The 17442-nt window shown below is 44.1% G+C and overlaps 1 protein-coding gene and 1 pseudogene across 2 annotated transcripts; both read left to right on the forward strand.

The window, feature by feature from the left end:
* The first annotated feature begins 437 nt into the window (after positions 1-437).
* LOC136489176 (probable serine/threonine-protein kinase WNK6) lies at positions 438-3347 on the forward strand. Of its 2 annotated transcripts, XM_066485889.1 has the most exons (7): positions 438-655; positions 1027-1064; positions 1272-1502; positions 1832-2052; positions 2153-2310; positions 2423-2795; positions 2892-3347. In XM_066485889.1, the coding sequence occupies exons 1-7, from the start codon at positions 548-550 to the stop codon at positions 3122-3124; spliced, it is 1362 nt and encodes a 453-aa protein (XP_066341986.1). In that variant the 5' UTR covers positions 438-547; the 3' UTR covers positions 3125-3347. The 2 variants fall into 2 exon arrangements, with proteins under 2 accessions (XP_066341986.1, XP_066341987.1); XM_066485890.1 differs by lacking the exon at positions 1027-1064 and having other exon boundaries at positions 534-655.
* A 2909-nt stretch (positions 3348-6256) lies between these two features.
* Positions 6257-16036, forward strand: LOC136486391 (uncharacterized; annotated as a pseudogene).
* Positions 16037-17442: the final 1406 nt, after the last annotated feature.

Here is a 17442-nt window from a genome sequence, read left to right on the forward strand (position 1 = left end):
TCGCTCCTCACGAGAGATTGTCGACCCCCTTGTCCAGCAAGTATATCCTTGACCAAATTAACATGAAGTGGGGCGACAAAATAACACGGGAAATTCAACAAAATCGTTCCCGTGAATCCTTTGCTCTTAATTATGCACACGATCATCGCATAACCTATATCTGAATATTTAAGGAGATCCTTATCTGAAATTTTGTTCATTTATCTAAAACGTTTTGGTAAATCCTCATTTGAAACTTGTTTCCCTTCGAAAATTTTACGGAAAGTCGAAACCCTTATCTGAGTAGTATATCTGATCTGCCACGTGGATGCTTATCACGTCCATGATCAAGTCCCACCAGGTCACAGGGGCCCACCTGCAGCCTCACGTGACCCCGCTCCTAAACACCCGCGGCGCGGTCGCCGTGGAACTTGGAACAGCTGTTTCGAGTTCACAAGAGTAGTTCAGAGTTCAGACTCGTCGCGCTCGCCCGCTGTCTCTCGCGCTGCTTGTCGATCCATCGCCGGCTCGACTCCTGATCTCGCGGGCGGAGGAGCGCGCCGGCGAGATGGCTCCGGATCCGGATTTGGCCGGCGGCGAGCAGGCGGAGCCGCCTGACGACGAGGTGGACGACCCCGACGTCGACGAGGTCGACCCCACCGGCCGCTACTTCCGGGTACGTGCTGTGCCGTCCATCCGCCGTCTCTTCGCGTCTCCTGCTAATGTCGACATGTTGTTTAGTCTCGTCGGGTTGCCGGGTTGGTTCATCGCCTTTTAGCGCGGGGGGCTTTCAGTTCCTGAATTTCGAATCTTGATTGCATCCTGCGCTGCTGCGAATTCGTCTGAAAAATAGATCTTTCTGCCTGATCTCTGCGGTTTCTTGCGTGCATGGTTTCCAATATCGGCCGAAATCTCCTGATATTTCCGATATATCCTCTTTATCTGTAGGTGTCTGATATTTTCGATATATCCTGTTTATCCTTTTTATCTATGACCCTGATAAATTTTAATTTCCGAAAATGAAAACCTTGCGTGCGTGCATTGCAGTACAAGGAGGTCTTGGGATCAGGGGCCTTCAAGACAGTGTACCTCCCTTCCCTCTCCTCAGCTGTTTATGCAGTAATTCAGTAGCAAATTAAATGACAGTAACTAGTTTCCTGAAATTCACACTGGATATTCGACAAATCACAAAGATTCAGCCTTGAATGCCAGCTTATTTTTGTTTAAAAAATTGAAGAAAAGTGGGAATTCTTGCTTGTGTTTGTTGATTCACGTGATCGATTTGGTGGCAGCTACAAAGGCTTCGACATGGTGGAAGGCATCGAGGTGGCATGGGCTAAAGTGGAGATAAACTGTCGGACCATGGGATCCCCCAAGGAGCTGCAGCGTCTCAAGACGGAGATCCAGCTGCTGCGGTCGCTCCAGCACAAGCACATCCTCAAGCTCTACGCCTCGTGGGTCGACAACAAGAAAAGGACCGTCAATCTCATCACTGAGCTGTTCACGTCCGGCAACTTGAGAGAGTATGTAATTAATATAACATAAGCCCTCCATGTATGTGCTGATACTGATGGAGTTTGATTGACTTTATTCTTTGTGCCTAGTACCTTCTTTTGTGGCATGGTGAATGTTCAGTTATTTACCAATATATTGCAAATAAAACCTGAATAACTATTTCTTTTTCAAATTTTAAATCTGAATAATTTCTTGGTAGTTTTTAGTTTTCACTTTTCAGGTAACTAAAAGAAATACAAAGCTGGTTCTTTTGGCCTTCCACTCAGAAGGGAAACAGCTGTACAGAAGTAGCTAGCTTCACCATCCTCTTTAATGATCTATGTTATGTTGTGGTTAGGTACCGTACTAAGCACAAGAAAGTTGATATGAAGGCAATGAGGCGATGGGCCAAACAGATACTGACAGGGCTAGCCTATCTGCACAGCCAGAAGCCACCAATCATACACAGGGACTTGAAGTGTGACAACATTTTCATCAATGGGAACCATGGGAAAGTTAAGATTGGGGACTTCGGTTTGGCAATGGTCATGCAGCAGAGGAAAACACAGAGTATAGAAGGTACGGTTTTCGACAGGCCACGCTGCCACATATTTCTGGAGCAAACGTGATCTGTGGTGAGCTGAATATTGTTATCAGTAACATTTAACATGAAACACAGGCACCCTAGAATTCATGGCACCAGAGCTCTTTGGCGAAAACTACAATGAGTTGGTGGATATATACTCTTTTGGCATGTGTATGCTTGAAATGGTGACTGGTGAGTGCCCTTACAGTGAATGTCAGGGCTTTGTTCAGATATACAAAAAGATTTCTGAAGTAAGTGACGTGTGACTAAGATAGTACTTGTCTACTTCAAGAGTTCGCTAGGAAATACCCAGATACTTCCTTTTTGTTGTATATGAATGATGCTATAATGGTACAATTGCAGGGTGCAAAACCAGTTGCTCTCTCCAAGGTTAAAGATGCAGAAGTAAGAAGTTTCATAGAGAGCTGCCTAGCTTCAGCAGCTGATAGATTGCCAGCAAGTGATCTCTTGAAGAGCCCTTTTCTCATGAAAGATAACATCATCATCAATGATAATAAAACCTCTAATCCTGTGCAAGAACCAATAGCATTCCCGCCAAATTTGGATCTGGATCTTGAAGCCACACCAATTTTTGTATCTTTGCTACCAAATGGAACTGTTGATAGCGGGAAGGGGTCTTTCAGCCTAGTGCTTCGAAGGGGTGGATTTGTATTGGAAGGAGATATGAGTGGTAGCAACCCTGTCAAGTTATTACTAAGGATTCCTGTCCCCAATGGTAATTACATGCATCAAAATATCATCTTTGGATTGCACAAATCTCCATTTGTACCATGCCACTGACGCTGCGTTTTATTCTTCTGGCCTTGTACAGGTAAATGTAAGAACATCGAGTTCGCATTTGACCTGGAGAATGATACAAGTCTTTCGGTGGCTACAGAGATGGTGCAAGAGCTTGAACTACCTTCTTGGAGCATGCCTGTTGTGGCGAACCTGGTAGATGCGTTCTTGCTCAAAACTGTTCGTGGTTGGAGGCCGTGTGTTCAGGTCGGTCAGATGATCCAGGCAGTGCAAAACACTGCATCCGCGAATGGAAAATGCATCTGAACCAATGTTTGTAGCTGATGCATTATTCTGCCCCTTGTGTAAATATGTCATGCTCGAATGCAACGCCAGGCGTTGCTGACTAAGCACATCTTCTTTTATCTGATGGCGGCGAAAGTTTGGGCATGATTACTAATTAGAATAGTGGCATATTTCGTATTATTTTTTGTTCTTATTGATAGAAAGAGGCTCAAGATAAGAGAATTTAAGAATCCTGTAACAGTGATCCTTGCTTTACTCAGTTTTTTAAATGCCTTATTATGACTCGGTTGCGATGTGTTGTAGAGCCGGTAACAAGTCATTTTAATAGTTTATTTATCAATCATAAAAAAGGTAACATTATTAAACCAGGTATAATGACACTTGCAATTTATTTTTGAATTATATTAATACTTTGTTGATGTAACATTATTAGCATATATGATATATCAATACCAAATGATTTATTTTTCAGCTCTATGTTTTTACAAAACTATAGTTCTTCATAAATAATTCTTCAACATAGCGAGTAAATTCAAAATCTCGAGTGTTGGTGCAAACTTAAATTATTATTTATGCCAGTTGTAAACAGTCTTGTAACTCGCGATATCGTCGAGTTTACGTCTATCATTGAAAGGCCATGAGGGCCAGGTTGAGATAAAAAAAAAAAAAGCAAGGATGGAGGGTAATGGAGGTGAAACTGGGCCTCCCTCAGTTTGATAGAAATTTAAAGGCCCATAGACCTCTTGCTTTTGGGCCAAGCTTCTGGGCTACCTCATGCTATAGTTTTGACGTTGAAACAATCGATTTTGCTCCCTCTTGCTACTAGCCCACGCTCCACTGTTATATGACAGTATAGTAACTACTCATTTCGTTTCAAATTATACTCAATATATGTACAGAAATATATAAAAGTTTTTTTTAGAAAAAATAAGAAGCATGACAAAAAGCCACCTTACCCCTCACTAATTGGATGGATGGGCTAGTTCAGTTGTTACTTTCTTTCGGTATTTTGTGTCAAAAAACTGAGGAGAGAGGGAGTTGAGTACACAATACATTGTATTTTGGTACAAATTTTAAACTCTATATCCCTTATATTTCAAGATCGAGGGTAGTTCACCGATTTTGTCCGAAGCTAAAGCTATCTAGTTTTAACCAAGTTTCAATATGATAACATCTACAAGTTTTAGAAATGCACATCCAAATATGTTTCATAGAAAATTTAATGAAACAAATTTGATGGTGTAGATGTTATTATATATTTGACCCGGATTCACAATCAATGTTGCTCATATGAGTTAGAACCCTGCGGGTTTCAAAAAAAAGTTAGAACCCTGCGTGTTTGTGCATACAACAATGGCACGAAGTTTGATTCTAATACATAAATCTTGAGCCACAAGTCATTTAAATAATAGTGCAACAAGGTGTTCATTTTATTGCAATGCGCAGACTTTGCTAGTATATATTGGGTCCAAATATGTTTAGCCTTATGTTTCTAGACTTTTTCGTCATCACAAGTTTTGAAAAGAATACTCAACACAGATGATGGAGCGGGCATGTTTGATTCAGTTTTTTTGTTGGCTTCTACCAATCAGAAACTGAAACAAACAAGTAAACAACCCAACTGTTGAGCTGATTTTTGAAAAGCTAAACAACTGGGTTTTAAAGAAATGAACTTAAAGATGAAAACATGTTGAGACCACCCCAACGCGACACGGTGTGTTGCTATCCCAGCCTCCATGTCCGCATCAAGCTTCCACGTCACACCAAATGGTGGCCTCATAGGGTATTAGAGAGACCCACAAAAGTAGTGGTAGCTGCTTCGTCTGACAAAAAGTAGAGGGAGTATTTGGAGCACGCGTTGGGGGCAAGAGGAACTCTAGAATGACCATGCTCTTTGGAGCACAGCTCGTCAAGCACGCGACAAGAATAAGACAGTGGCCATGAAGCATAAATTGAGCATCATGGTGCGGCCCGTGTGGATGAAAGGGGACTGAGCTCCAACCATGGGCGAGTGCAAAAGGAGAAAATCAAGGCGAGTTTCTCCAATTTTGGCCACAAAGAAAGCAAAGGAGGTGAAATTTGTGATGCCAAAAGACTGACTAAAGGGCGTGGCGCAGTTGATTTAGAGTACCAAGTTGCTAGTTTTATTTGGATTTGGTAGAAGATTTAAAAGTGAAAGGATAAAACTTCATAGGTGGTAGTGCAGAGATGAAGACAATGGCATGGACTTGTGGTCCTACCTATAATATAGATTGGAAAAAGTATAAAGTGATCCTCATATAATATTATTTGAACAACTTGCGTTGAAAAACTATTTCTTTTTATAACTTATCTATCTTTTTTTTTTTGCGACTCATAACTTATCTATCTATATGTCACACTTTTTTTTTTTAAAACGTGAAACCACAACAGAACATTAGCTTCGTTAGTGCTAGTTGAAGATAATTGTTTTTAGCTTTTAATGTACTTAGAACATCTCCAACATGACTACCTAAAATAGGCTCCTTACATAGTTTTTATTCTATTTTCTCGCAAAATTCAGCATGTTGACCCTCAATGATGTTCATTTTACCTCCACAGTTAAACAGAAAACAAAATTTAAACTAATATAGACTTAGCGTATTATTATTATAACACATTTTCATAGATTTAAATTTTAAAATTTGAGGATAAGATTTTGGGCAGTCAACAAATCTAGGAGACCAAGTAAATAGGTAGACTTTTTTTCTTCAATGCTTAAATATATATTAAGATTCACCTATAAAGTAGAGGATTTACAAAAAAAAAAAACTCTTAGAGCCTGTTTGAATCTGATAAACTAAAAATAATGTCCAGAAAGTGTCTCATTTTATTATTAGATTATTTTTAATTTTTCTTATTTCCTAAGAGATAAATAGGAACCTTTAAAAATAATTATTAGTAACCAAATCTAGAAAACCTTTACGGAGACGCAGACGCCAGAATCAGGCTTCGCCGCGACGGCCGCCGGGTGTCACAACCGTTACTCGTGGCGTCGCCACGCGTGGTGCGTGAACCGCGCATGCTGCCAACGTGTCGCGCCGACGCTGCCGACTTCAATCCCTTCGAGAAAAAAGTTGCTGCCTAGCTCAGCGGACCCGAGGCCCGAGGCCAACAAAGCCCAAAGGCCACACACACACTACAGCCGCCTTCCGTTTCTGCCCTCCCCTCTCGAAGCCGAGGCTCACGCGCTATCGCTCGCAGCGGCGGCGGCGCTCACTCTGCAATCTGGTGGAGGCTGAAGCCATGGGGAAGAAGAGCGCATGGTTTCAGCAGCGCGCGCCGCATCCCTTCTCGCCTTGCTGTTGAGGCCCTCCGGAGCGCGGATCTCGGCATCGGCGACCACAGCGCCGAGGAGGAGGAGCTTCTCACGGCACCGCGACTCTGCGAGATGGTACGGGTCCTCACTCGCGCTCCAGCTCCCATCCTCTTCATTCGTGTGGCGCGTTTATTTCGGGATTCTCTTCATTATTTGGTTGGCTAATTTCTTCGGAAGAGAGTGTTAAAGTCGCGGGTTGAGCCGACCAACTCTGTGTGAGGGCAAGGTGTTCGAGATTATGCGGATTACATTTGCTCTGCCTCTAGTAGGACACAAATTGTATGTCTGTTCAGGAGGGAAGGGGAACCGAATCGGATGGAGTCGCGTTATGTTAGCCCTACCCTGTTCTTGTGCAGAATTCGTGCATTTGGGCATGGGCTGGTAGCCTGGTACTATTTTGAGAAGGGGCAGGGGCAGGGGCGAAGGCGAGGGCGAGGGCGGGCTCATGCTCGAGGAAGCCTTCAGATTCAGATAGAAGCCGGTGGGGGGAGAGGAGTCTGCCGCTCCTGGTTTTGCATAAAAATAGTCAAATATCTTGTCATCCAGAAACACGCTCCAGTGGTCTGTGGACCGAAACCATAGTTTCGTTCCAAGATTCAATACTGATTTCCAAATGGGACCTCATAGTTGTGGCTGAGCTAGGAACTGCTATGACTGCCGTGTCTCCTAAGCCTTTCCATTGTCAATGGACAAGGAGATCGGAGCTCGAGGAGATTGTGGCAATTTCCTACACTCTGAAGCATCAGGTGGGTGCTTGGAGCCCTGGATAAATATACAGTACAGAAACGTGCAACACTATTGAGATTTTTTTTGTGGTGTTGGATTTTGTGTATCAACTACAGTTTCGTATTGGGTGAATCGTGAGAAATCCTGCTGGCAAGCACCATGCCAGGATGCAAGCACACTTTGATATGCGCTTACTTAGGCCATGAAGGCTTGTTATTTTAAAAATTGGGAGGTTTTGTGAATTAACCAAATTTGCATGTTTGCACTTTTATGTAGGACATCGTTTGTGAAGTGTGTGGTGTTGTTGGCTACGGGCAGCTTTTAGTACAATGTAGCAACTGCAAGAACGCTGCGAGGCACCTGTAACTTCTCTTTCTACTTGTTCTTCAAAGTCTTCATGTCTTCTATTTTCAAATTAAAGTTCCTAAGTAAAAGAACAAAACAAATGCATGAGTTTTGATTATCTTGTCGTAATGAAGTTTGGAATTGCTTGGATGCATGATTTATTAACATTTTATAGAGAATTATTTGCTTCAATTCTGTCCTTGTTAATCACATCCATAAGATTATCTTTGCATACTGGACTGCTTGTTTATTTGTCATTATGGTGTTCAAAAGCCCCAAATGTTTTTAGGATTCTCATTTGAGTCCTTGAACTAATAAAAGTGACCATCTAGGTCTTTAATCAATTGCTAATTCTCATTTGGGTCCACGAACTAAAAAAGGTGACCATCTAAGTCCTCAATCTCTGTTGCGCTCGACTAAAGGTCCAAAACCTGCCATGCCACTGACAATTGCCTATGTGGACACGCCAGTTAAGGTTGCAAAAAAAAAAAGCATCCCCTACCCCTCCATCTCTCTCCCCCAGCAGTCCTTGCCTTTGTTGCAGCCCACCTCTCTTTGTTTGTTCCATGGGCGCTGAGCATGTACCTTTGGAGCACAGGAGAGCGTGCGGGCATAGCCGCGAGGCCGGTACGCACGGGACCAACGGGAGGCAGAGGGAGTGGACATGGAGGAGAGGGGGATGGAGGGTTCTTCTGCAAGTGGAATGGGTATGTGGGACGTGGATCAACAGTTTTAAGTTCCCGGGTGCGTAGGACATATGTCTCTATGATTTGGTGTGCTTTGGGACATCATCCCGACTCACATCCCAAACATTGACCCGTCGTTGTGCCGCGCCGTCCCAGAACCACGATTCGGAATGACCGTTCTTGGGACATGGAACCCCACTAAGACACAATTCGTGTGACTTTGACTGGCAGAACCATTAGGCATACAAAGGTGATGTGGTGGGATTTGGACCTCTTCTCGGGCGCATCATTAGTTGAAGGACCTAAATGGTCACTTTTTTAGTTGGACTCATGTGAGAATCTATAGTAGATTGAGGACCTAGATGGTCACTTTAGTTCTATGACCTCATTGAGAGTCCATAAAAAGTTCTAAGGACTCATGGTGCATTTTACTTTTTTTTTACATTCCACTTTCTTAAGAGCCATGCAGTCAAGTCTCATTGTAATTAGGGCTTGTTAGGCGAAGCTCTAGCTCCAATACTTTTTGTAGTTACTCATTCCTAAGGCCCTGTTTGGCATGGCTCCACTCCTAAACTCCAGCAACTCCATCAAAAAATCCAGCCAAACACCCCAACTCCAAAACTCTATGGAGCTGCCAACTCTATGGAGTTGTAGTGCAAATGGAGGTGGAGTTTTGGAGCACCTCTTTTGCTGCTCTATACCCCTCTCTTTTGAACCTCCTCGTGGAGTTTTGGAGCACCTCTTTTGCTGCTCTATAACCCTCTCTTTTGAACCTCCTCGTGGAGTTGATGGGTAATTACCCACCAATGCCACTGGTTACATAAAAAAAACGTTTCGCTTCTATTCTTCGAGTCTCCCCACGCATCCCATTTTCCCATTCCCGCGGGGGATCTCCGTCCTGACTCTTCTAGGACCGGCGCCGTTTCCGCCGCCGCCAGGCAGACCGGCGGCCGCCGTCCAGTCGAGCCCCGCACCCAGCCGCCCTAGGCCCGCCGCTGGTCTCCTAGCCCCGCCCGGCCGCCTGCCGCAGAACCCGCCCTCTGCTCCAGATCAGCACGGCCCGTCGTTTCACCATGGCATTTCCGTCGCGGGCGGCTCTGCTCTTCGCGGGGGTGCTCGTGGTGTTGGCGGCGCCGGCGGCGGTAGCGGGAGCGGGAGGAGGGAGCGTCTGCTTCGACCGAGTGTTCAGTTTCAGGGACTCGCTCACGGATACCGGCAACTTCCTGCTCTCCGTGCCCGACGACTTCCCGGACCCCGCGCGGAACCTCCCCTACGGCCAGACCTTCTTCGGCCGCCCCTCCGGCCGATACTCCGACGGCCGCAACCTGCTCGACTTCTTCGGTAACCTCCAACTGTCTCCTTGCCTTACGTGTTTGTTATCAGTGCTTGCTGCTCGTCCTCGCCGCCGTTCGTCCTGATTAATGGGGATGGAATCTCCAGGACTTCGCCGTCGTTCGTCCTGACGAAGAAGAAGACAGGGTGGAGAGGCTGACATGTGGGGACGTGAGTTGGGGGTAACAATGGCAATTCATCCTAAAAGTTGTCTTTTTGGAGCTGAAGGTACTCTCCCAGCCAAACACCTCCATCAGACAGTTCCAACTCCACCCAGAGCTGGCTCCACCTGGAGTTATGGAGTAGAGCAGCTCCACCCAGAGTTGGAGTCATGTCAAACAGGGCCTAACTATAGAAATTCTTGGAGCTGGAGCTGCGAGCTGACTTAGTATTGAGTTGAGCCATTCGTTTTCTCATTTTTAGATTAAACACATAGGTCTAAATCACTTCAATTTATCATAGATTCTAAATTTAGCGTGGACCTCAAACCTGGAGCTTCGTGAAACAACACCTTTTAGTAAGTAGTAAAATCCCAACTCCAAAAAAAGTCTATTTGTGTAGCACCCCACACCCAAAACCATTTTACATCCTAACCAATGTTCAAAAAGGTGACATTAGGCGTTCGCCTAGGCGCGACTAGGCACTAGGCGAGGGGGTCCCGCTTGGCCTAGGGGGTAGGCGGACCCCTAGGCGGAGCCAGCTCGTCGGCAGCGTCGGTGGGGGAGGAGCGTCTGGCGGAGGTCGCCGGTGGGGGAGTAGCTTCGGACGCGTGCGGGCGCGGGCGGCCCTGGCGGGCATGCACTAGAGGAGAGAGAGAGATGCCGAAGAGGGAGAGGAACCGGCAGCGGCAGTTGATGCGGGAGACGAGGAAGGGCGTCGAGTGCGGCTAGAACTAGAGAGATGGATAAGGTTGGAGACTTAAAGTGGAAGATGGCTGGACTCTTGCCTCTTGGGCCTTTCTATCTATCTAAGCCATCCTCTATCTATCTAAGCCCACTATTCAGTTGTTTATTTTTTCTTTTAGAAAGATAATATATGTATATTAGTATATATAAAATGCCTAAAAAACGCCTTAAAATGCCTAGGCTCACCTAGGCTGTAGGCTATGGGTCATCGCCTAGAAATCGCCTTAGCGCCTCTTTGAACATTGATCCTAACCCCCACAATGTCACAACCATAACATCTTTCTTACACTTAAAAAACTCGACCTTCAGGGGTTAAGACAATCCCCAACACTGCATTAAGAAGAAGACCTTGTCATGCAGGCCTAGAAGTTCCCCGAACCCCTGCTCTACCCATACATAGCGGCACCGTAGCCCATGAGAGAACGACTATGACTAGGGCCAGACCTTAGACCTCTGCTTTGGCATGAGACAGATGAGGGGATTTTTTTAACCCCAGCTTGAAAATTCGCTCCCACGGGAGTTGAACATAGGACATGAGGAGTGCTATTCAAGGCACTTAACCAATTCAACTAGAGACGCTCTCGCCTTTCTCACACTTTCATCCTTGATTTGCACCAGTTTACCTAGGTGCTATGTCAGGAACTTAAAGGCTTAAGGAATCAGATCTACCTAATTATTAAGGTAGGTGCAACCCCAAAGCACATGCACACTTGGGCCACAAAGCCGTGCCAAAATGTAGGTTGTGATATTACCAATTCGAACCCTTTCTCATGAACTAAGAAGAGTAGGATGTCATGACTCCCTACCACTTGCCTCGGTGCACCACCCCACGACCAGTGGCATCCTACCACCCTATCCACCACAAAGCTAACCTCCCTTTGGTCACTAGACAAGGCATCCCTAGCCACAATAGTTTCATGTGATCTTGACATGCCATCATTCTTATCATGTTGTGTTGATTAGGCAGGGGTCCCTAAAGGATGGGCTACGCCTAATGCACTAGATCTGCCTCTAGCGTCAAGGACCTTCACTGCTGCGTCGCCCATTTCTTCAACATATGGTGTTGACCTTCCTCGGGATCATGGGTGAGAGTAGGGGAGGGTTGAGGCCAGCAGCCCCTAACACTAGATTGCTCTTGATCTTGATGTCTCCAACACCTTTCCATTGTTTCGAACATGTCTTGGCCTTGACCATGCCCATTGAACTTTTTATGCCATGAAAGCAAACAAGGGATTTCAAAAGAGCCTTTGCCACCTAAACACTCACCCTTCCAAAAAATTCGCTTAAACAATCAAGTTGGTAGGGTTAATTCTAGTTAATTATTCCTCATATTACCTGTATACTTCTATGACCTCGAGCCATAGAAGATCTATCCCTAACTAGCGTTGTTTGTGGTTTTTGTAGATATTGTTTGGATCCGGTAATTTATGATGCCTCATCATTTGAATGGTTGTGTGACGATTGCCCCCCAAAACATAATGAAGTCCCGAAATCATTAGAGTGGAATTGTGATCATAGTCACAAAGTTCCTCGGTGGAAGGGGTCAAGGAACGTAATCGAGGAACACAACATGCTATTTGAGGAAGGTTTTAACAAGGCAGGGGTGAGAATGTTCTCACGCCCCTAGAACATGAATGATGTTCTCGAAACGAGGAGCGTTACATGGTTCCATGTTCCCGATGACTCTAGCTGTGATGACCACTACTCTATGCAATTGGGTTCTATAATTAATGAACCAAATGTGAATAGAGTAGAGGTGACAAAGGAACCCTTGTCGTGGGGGTGTCGTAGACATAGGTCGCACAAGACAAGGTATAGTACATGGGGGTGTCGTAGACGTAGATCGCAGAAAGCAAGAAGAGATAGTTCTGATGCCTCCACTAAACATTTTCCGAGTGCAGATACATTCAATTCTTCTGAAATGATTGTCGTGAAAAAGTTTAAGTGCAGTGATGTTTTAGAGGAAGGGGAAAGTAAAAATGACCACTTATTTTATCAACCAGAAAGTGCTGATGGTTCAAGTCATTCAGCTTCTGACCTTACTGTAGAAATACAAAAGACAGCGGATGCTGTTGGACCTACTATGAACACAATGGAGTGTGTGGACCTCTCAATGGAAAAAGATAGCTGCTCTTTTTCACTGAATTGTGTTGAAGGGTTCCCTCAAGGAACAAAACCTGACTTACTTCCTTTAATCAATGATGTTGAGAGATCCTATCCATGTGTTACGGATAGTTCTTGCCCTACAGTACCAAATATGGAGCAAAAAGATGGTGTATTGGAAAATGCGGAACAACCTCATCCTTCGGAGATGGTTAATCCTGATGGTACAAGCCATTCACCTGTGGGCCGTGCATTTGAAATCGAAGAACAAGGAGCGGAGGCTGGCTTATGTGCTTCAGTTCAAGATGTTGAGGAGCAAGTAGACAGTACTAGTCCTGCATTAGAAAGTTGGGAGCAACCTGTTCCTTTGAAGGTGGTTATACTCAGACCATGGCATGATGCGTGAAATAGCATCCTAAGATCAAAGCCTCCTTCAAACTACTCACAGTCAATGCAAGGATCAGATCTATATGTTGGAAATATAGATGTCTTGGATCCTTCTAAGGAGTGGTTGGACTCAAGGTTAAAACTTGATGAACAAGGAGCGGAGCTTGGCGTATTTGCTTCAGTTGAATATGTTGAGCAAACCCATCCCAATTTTACCGATAAAACTAGTCCTATATGGTCAAGTGAGGAGCAAGTAGATTGTTCTAATCCTACGTCAGAAAGTTGGGAGCAACCTGATCCATTGGAGGTGGTTAGACCATGGGATGATGCGCCAAATAGTATCCTAAGATCGAAGCCTCCATCAAAATACTCACAGCCAATGCAAGGATCAGATCTAGATGTTGGGAATATGGATGTCTTGGATCCTTCCAAGGAGCGGATGGACTCAAGGTTAATGTCAAATACTGTAGAGCCATCAAGTTCTTCAAATGGAGGAGGCACTTCTGTTGAGAAAGACAATACTGAAAAAACAGAATGCTTGTCAGGCATGGGCACTGTCACTCCTGAACTGGATAATGTCCAGGGATCAAATCCCTCAGCAGAGCCATCAAGTTCCTCAAATGGAGAAGGAGCCTCAGCTGTTGAAAAACACAGTGCTGAAATTACAGAATGCTTGTTAGGCATGGGAACTTTGACCCCGGCACTGCATAATGTCCAGGCATTAAATCCCTTGACACCAAAAGAATGCTTGGTTTCTAACGCAGACAACTCAGATGAAGCAAATGACAACTCAGATGAAGCAAATAGGTCAGATGAAGTTCATCGCAGTCGCAGTGATTTTAACGAAGGTTACTATCCCAAGCCAGTGCTGAAGGGAAGAATCTCCAAAATGATGTACCCAAGACTTTGGTTTCAACTTCTAAAAATGTGGCTTGTAGGCAAACATCACAAATGGAAGATGTCATTGCCTTCCAAGCATGTTAGTCCACGTAAGGCAACAAAAAGTAGCTTCAGAAAGCAATATAAAAGGCCAAACAGACATATTCCACGTCATAAACATCAGAAAACCAAGCTCATTATGGACAGAAATACAGATCCTGCACATATAAGAAGTTGTAGGCCATCAAAGCAAATTGATCGTACTTGCTCAAGTGCTTCCTTGGATTTATCTCCAAAAATTAAGGAAGTAAATGCTGCCAATGATGCAGAACCAAGATGTTCTAAATCTCTAAGAACTTTTGAGAATGTCATGGCCAAGAAAAGAAAATGGCCTGTTTTATCATATGATGAAGATGCCGAGGCAATGCAGATGGAAGTGAGGATGCGCAGGAGACATGTGAAAAGTCGTGTGATGAAGCAGCGAAGATCCGCAGAAAATTCTGAGGAAGCGATATCTCCAGGAAATTCAAATAATCAACATGCCAATGATGATACGAAGGCAAGGAAGCAGAGAAGGGCCAACAAAGATAAAAAGGCACCTCTAGGGAATGCTAGTGTTCCATGCACACGGAATGATGCTGCACAGTTAGCATCAGATCAGCAAAGCTTTATTTGCATGCGACCCATTGATAAACCTTACTGGACGTATGTTAGATGCCTTTAATCCCATTCTAAATCATTTCAATATTTTTCTCTCTCTGCAGTGCTAATGTTTCTCATGTTTTATGCTGATAGTGGAATCATGAAGATTGGCCAGGAGTATATTTCATTGGCTGCACACCTGTCAAATCAAGCATGCAAGGAGGTGCAGGAATTATCACTATCATTACCAGCACTAATGAAAGTAACAAAGCATTCGAAGTTGAAAGCCTGGCCAGGGAGGTGGAAGGCATCAAAACCATCTGCTGAATGCATTGGCTTATATTTCTTCTCAGATAATATGAGGTGTGTGATCTACCGCCCTACCATATGGACAATTGCTTGTTTTGTATTTTCAGGTACATGGTTTAAAATGTACTTGTTGCTTTTGTAGGGAACTGGATCAACTAGTGCATTATCTCACTGATCATAGCTTAGTACTAAAATATGTCGTTGGCTTTGCCAAGCTGCTGATCTTCCCTTCTGTTTTCCTACCAGAGCAATGTCAAAGTAAGTACGAAATTGTCGATTTTACAATGTAATTTACAAATATCATAGATACGATATGGCAGTGCTCCTGTTTTAAATTTGCAACCATGAACTTTGATGGCAATGTGCCTCGGTGCAATTTTGCATTACATTGCTTCTACTGTCCAAGTGCACTTAAAAAGTTATTTACTTTCTTGCTATTGAATTCTTGTAGCTTAGAGTTCTGACAGTTTTACTTTGTTCTATGGCTAATATTTTCAGTTTACTTATCAAACCTTGTCTTTTGTAGCGTTCCAAGGGAAACACTATCTGTGGGGAGTGTTCAAGCGCAGGATGGGTACTGGGAAAACAGGTGCCGCAGGGTAACAAAAAGTTTGTGACATGGGTGCAAAGTGACACCCTGGTCCAAGAAATGCCTGGTTCGAAGGGTATCTCAACGTCAAGGAGACAACAGTTGCCAAGCGCTGTCCATGGCTTTTGCACCGAGACCGACCCCTGTGATCCTACGAAGCCCTGCCCAAATTCAGAAAGCTCCCGCACCCAAGCTGTTTGGCCTTGTCATCGTGCAAACGACGATGTTGGAGCACTTCATTCGGGAGCTGGAACTGTAGGTGCATTGGTGGTTTCTCTGAACTTGTGAAAGGTTTAGCTAAGGCCCGTCCTGTAAAGTTCACGGCCTGAAGCAATGTAGTAGCAAGTAGGATCAGAATTCAGAACTAACCAGCGGCAATCACGCTCCGGCTTCTGAAGCGTAGCTGTAACCTTTTGTTGATGTTCAGGACTGTCAGCTAGATTGTCTTTTAACTACTGTCACGTTTTAACACTGAAGACGTTCCTGTGCCTCCAACCCTAATCTAAGATGTATCATGCTGCATCAAGTGCTGCTGCTACTCTGCTATGAAAAGTCTTGCCAAAATTATGTTTCCGTGTGCTGTACTGCTGTTTGCGTTGTGTTTTTAAGCTGGACATGCATCTTACCTGCGCTAGTAGATTTTCTGCTCCAGAGATACAGTTGCATAAAATGTAAATGTAAAGGTGAATGCTTTCTGCAATGATTCTAAACTCCAAAATTTTTAGATACTGATCTGAAGTATGAATTGCCCCTCATTCGCTTATTCAAGAAAGCCATATATGTAGTGACATTTCATATAGAGTATTTATTAAATAAGACTTGGACGTGTCGCGTCCAACGCAATCCAGTCGGTGCACTGCCTCCAGCTCCAGGGAGTAGTGACAGCCGGACAGGAGTCACTTTCTCGAGTTACACGTTCCTGATGTCTCTGAAGTCTGAACCGTATATACTGCCAAAGATCTAAGACAAAATCCAGAAACCGGAAAGGTGCACGCCCATGTGCAAAATGGGCGCAGAGCCGGAAAGGACGAGATCCTGACCGAATTCTGGCCAATAGCTGAACTGTGAAAATGCCATGATGCGGCATCCAAGCAAGAGGGGGCAGGGAGCTCTGCTGTGATATGTCCGGTTGTTCTTGACTCTTGGTCAGAACAGGGGACATTCATTCATGTTGCTTTCTCGATTTACACGTGAGTTGATGGGAAACCACTGATCGGGTTGGTTAGTTCACTGGTGCGATTTGCGACGTCAATCTGATGATCCACGGGTCCGACTAAGCGAAGGAAGAAATACCTGACGAGTGTGACTTCTTAAGCTCATTTCCATGGTATGTGTTAGCTGAGGTGATACGGATGGGCCACCGGTGACCGTATCTAGCTTTCCCACTTGCCAGGTATGGAAAAGCGAAAAATGGACAGATTTTGTCATAGTTTACTAAGCACGTGGTTCTGAGTATGTTGATCAATTCGTGTCATGCCTGCTGCTGCTAGAGAAAGTATATAGGCGAAATAAAAAAGATCGGTCAGGATGAGCCCTCTCTGATTTTCACTTTTTACAATTTACTGTAGAAACAACACATTAATTTTTACTCTATGTAATCAACACATTGAAGAGCCTAGTGGTTAAAGAAAGCCTTAATAGCACCTCATCTGCGGTGACTTAGTCAATATTGAGAATTTGCCGGATGCAAACTTAATTTCTTTAAAAAACAAACTAAACCAATTGATTGACTAACAAAATAATTCTAGATCTAGATCTAATCATGGATCCAAACAATCACTATTCAGAAAAAACTAAATAATAGACCGTAAAAATCAAGACATGGCCACTAAACAAGGTTAGGATCTTATTTCCCAACTAAATTGAACCTAAGACCTTCAAAGGTTTTATCCAATTTCATTTATAGTTGCCTCAAGCATGCAAAGAGAGAGAAAAGGAGAACCTAATTAATCAAGTAATCTAGTGCTAAACCTTTAAAAAGGTGTTAGAAATGGCATGTACTTACCTTCTATAGTCTCATCCTTCAAAGAAATCAAGAGCAAAACCGTCCTCATAAATTTGCAATTTTAGGAAAGTTGAAGCACCGACCCTTAAAGGGC

This window comes from Miscanthus floridulus, chromosome 10 (genome assembly GCF_019320115.1).
Source record: "Miscanthus floridulus cultivar M001 chromosome 10, ASM1932011v1, whole genome shotgun sequence".
Taxonomy (NCBI): Eukaryota; Viridiplantae; Streptophyta; class Magnoliopsida; order Poales; family Poaceae; genus Miscanthus; species Miscanthus floridulus.

Coding starts and splice junctions, on each gene's coding strand:
- LOC136489176 (XM_066485889.1), top strand. CDS start 548: ATGGCTCCGGATCCGGATTTGGCCGGCGGCGAGCAGGCGGAGCCGCCT. Junction 1,503..1,831: donor ACGTCCGGCAACTTGAGAGA/GTATGTAATTAA, acceptor TGTTGTGGTTAG/GTACCGTACTAAGCACAAGA. Junction 2,796..2,891: donor AAGGATTCCTGTCCCCAATG/GTAATTACATGC, acceptor GGCCTTGTACAG/GTAAATGTAAGAACATCGAG.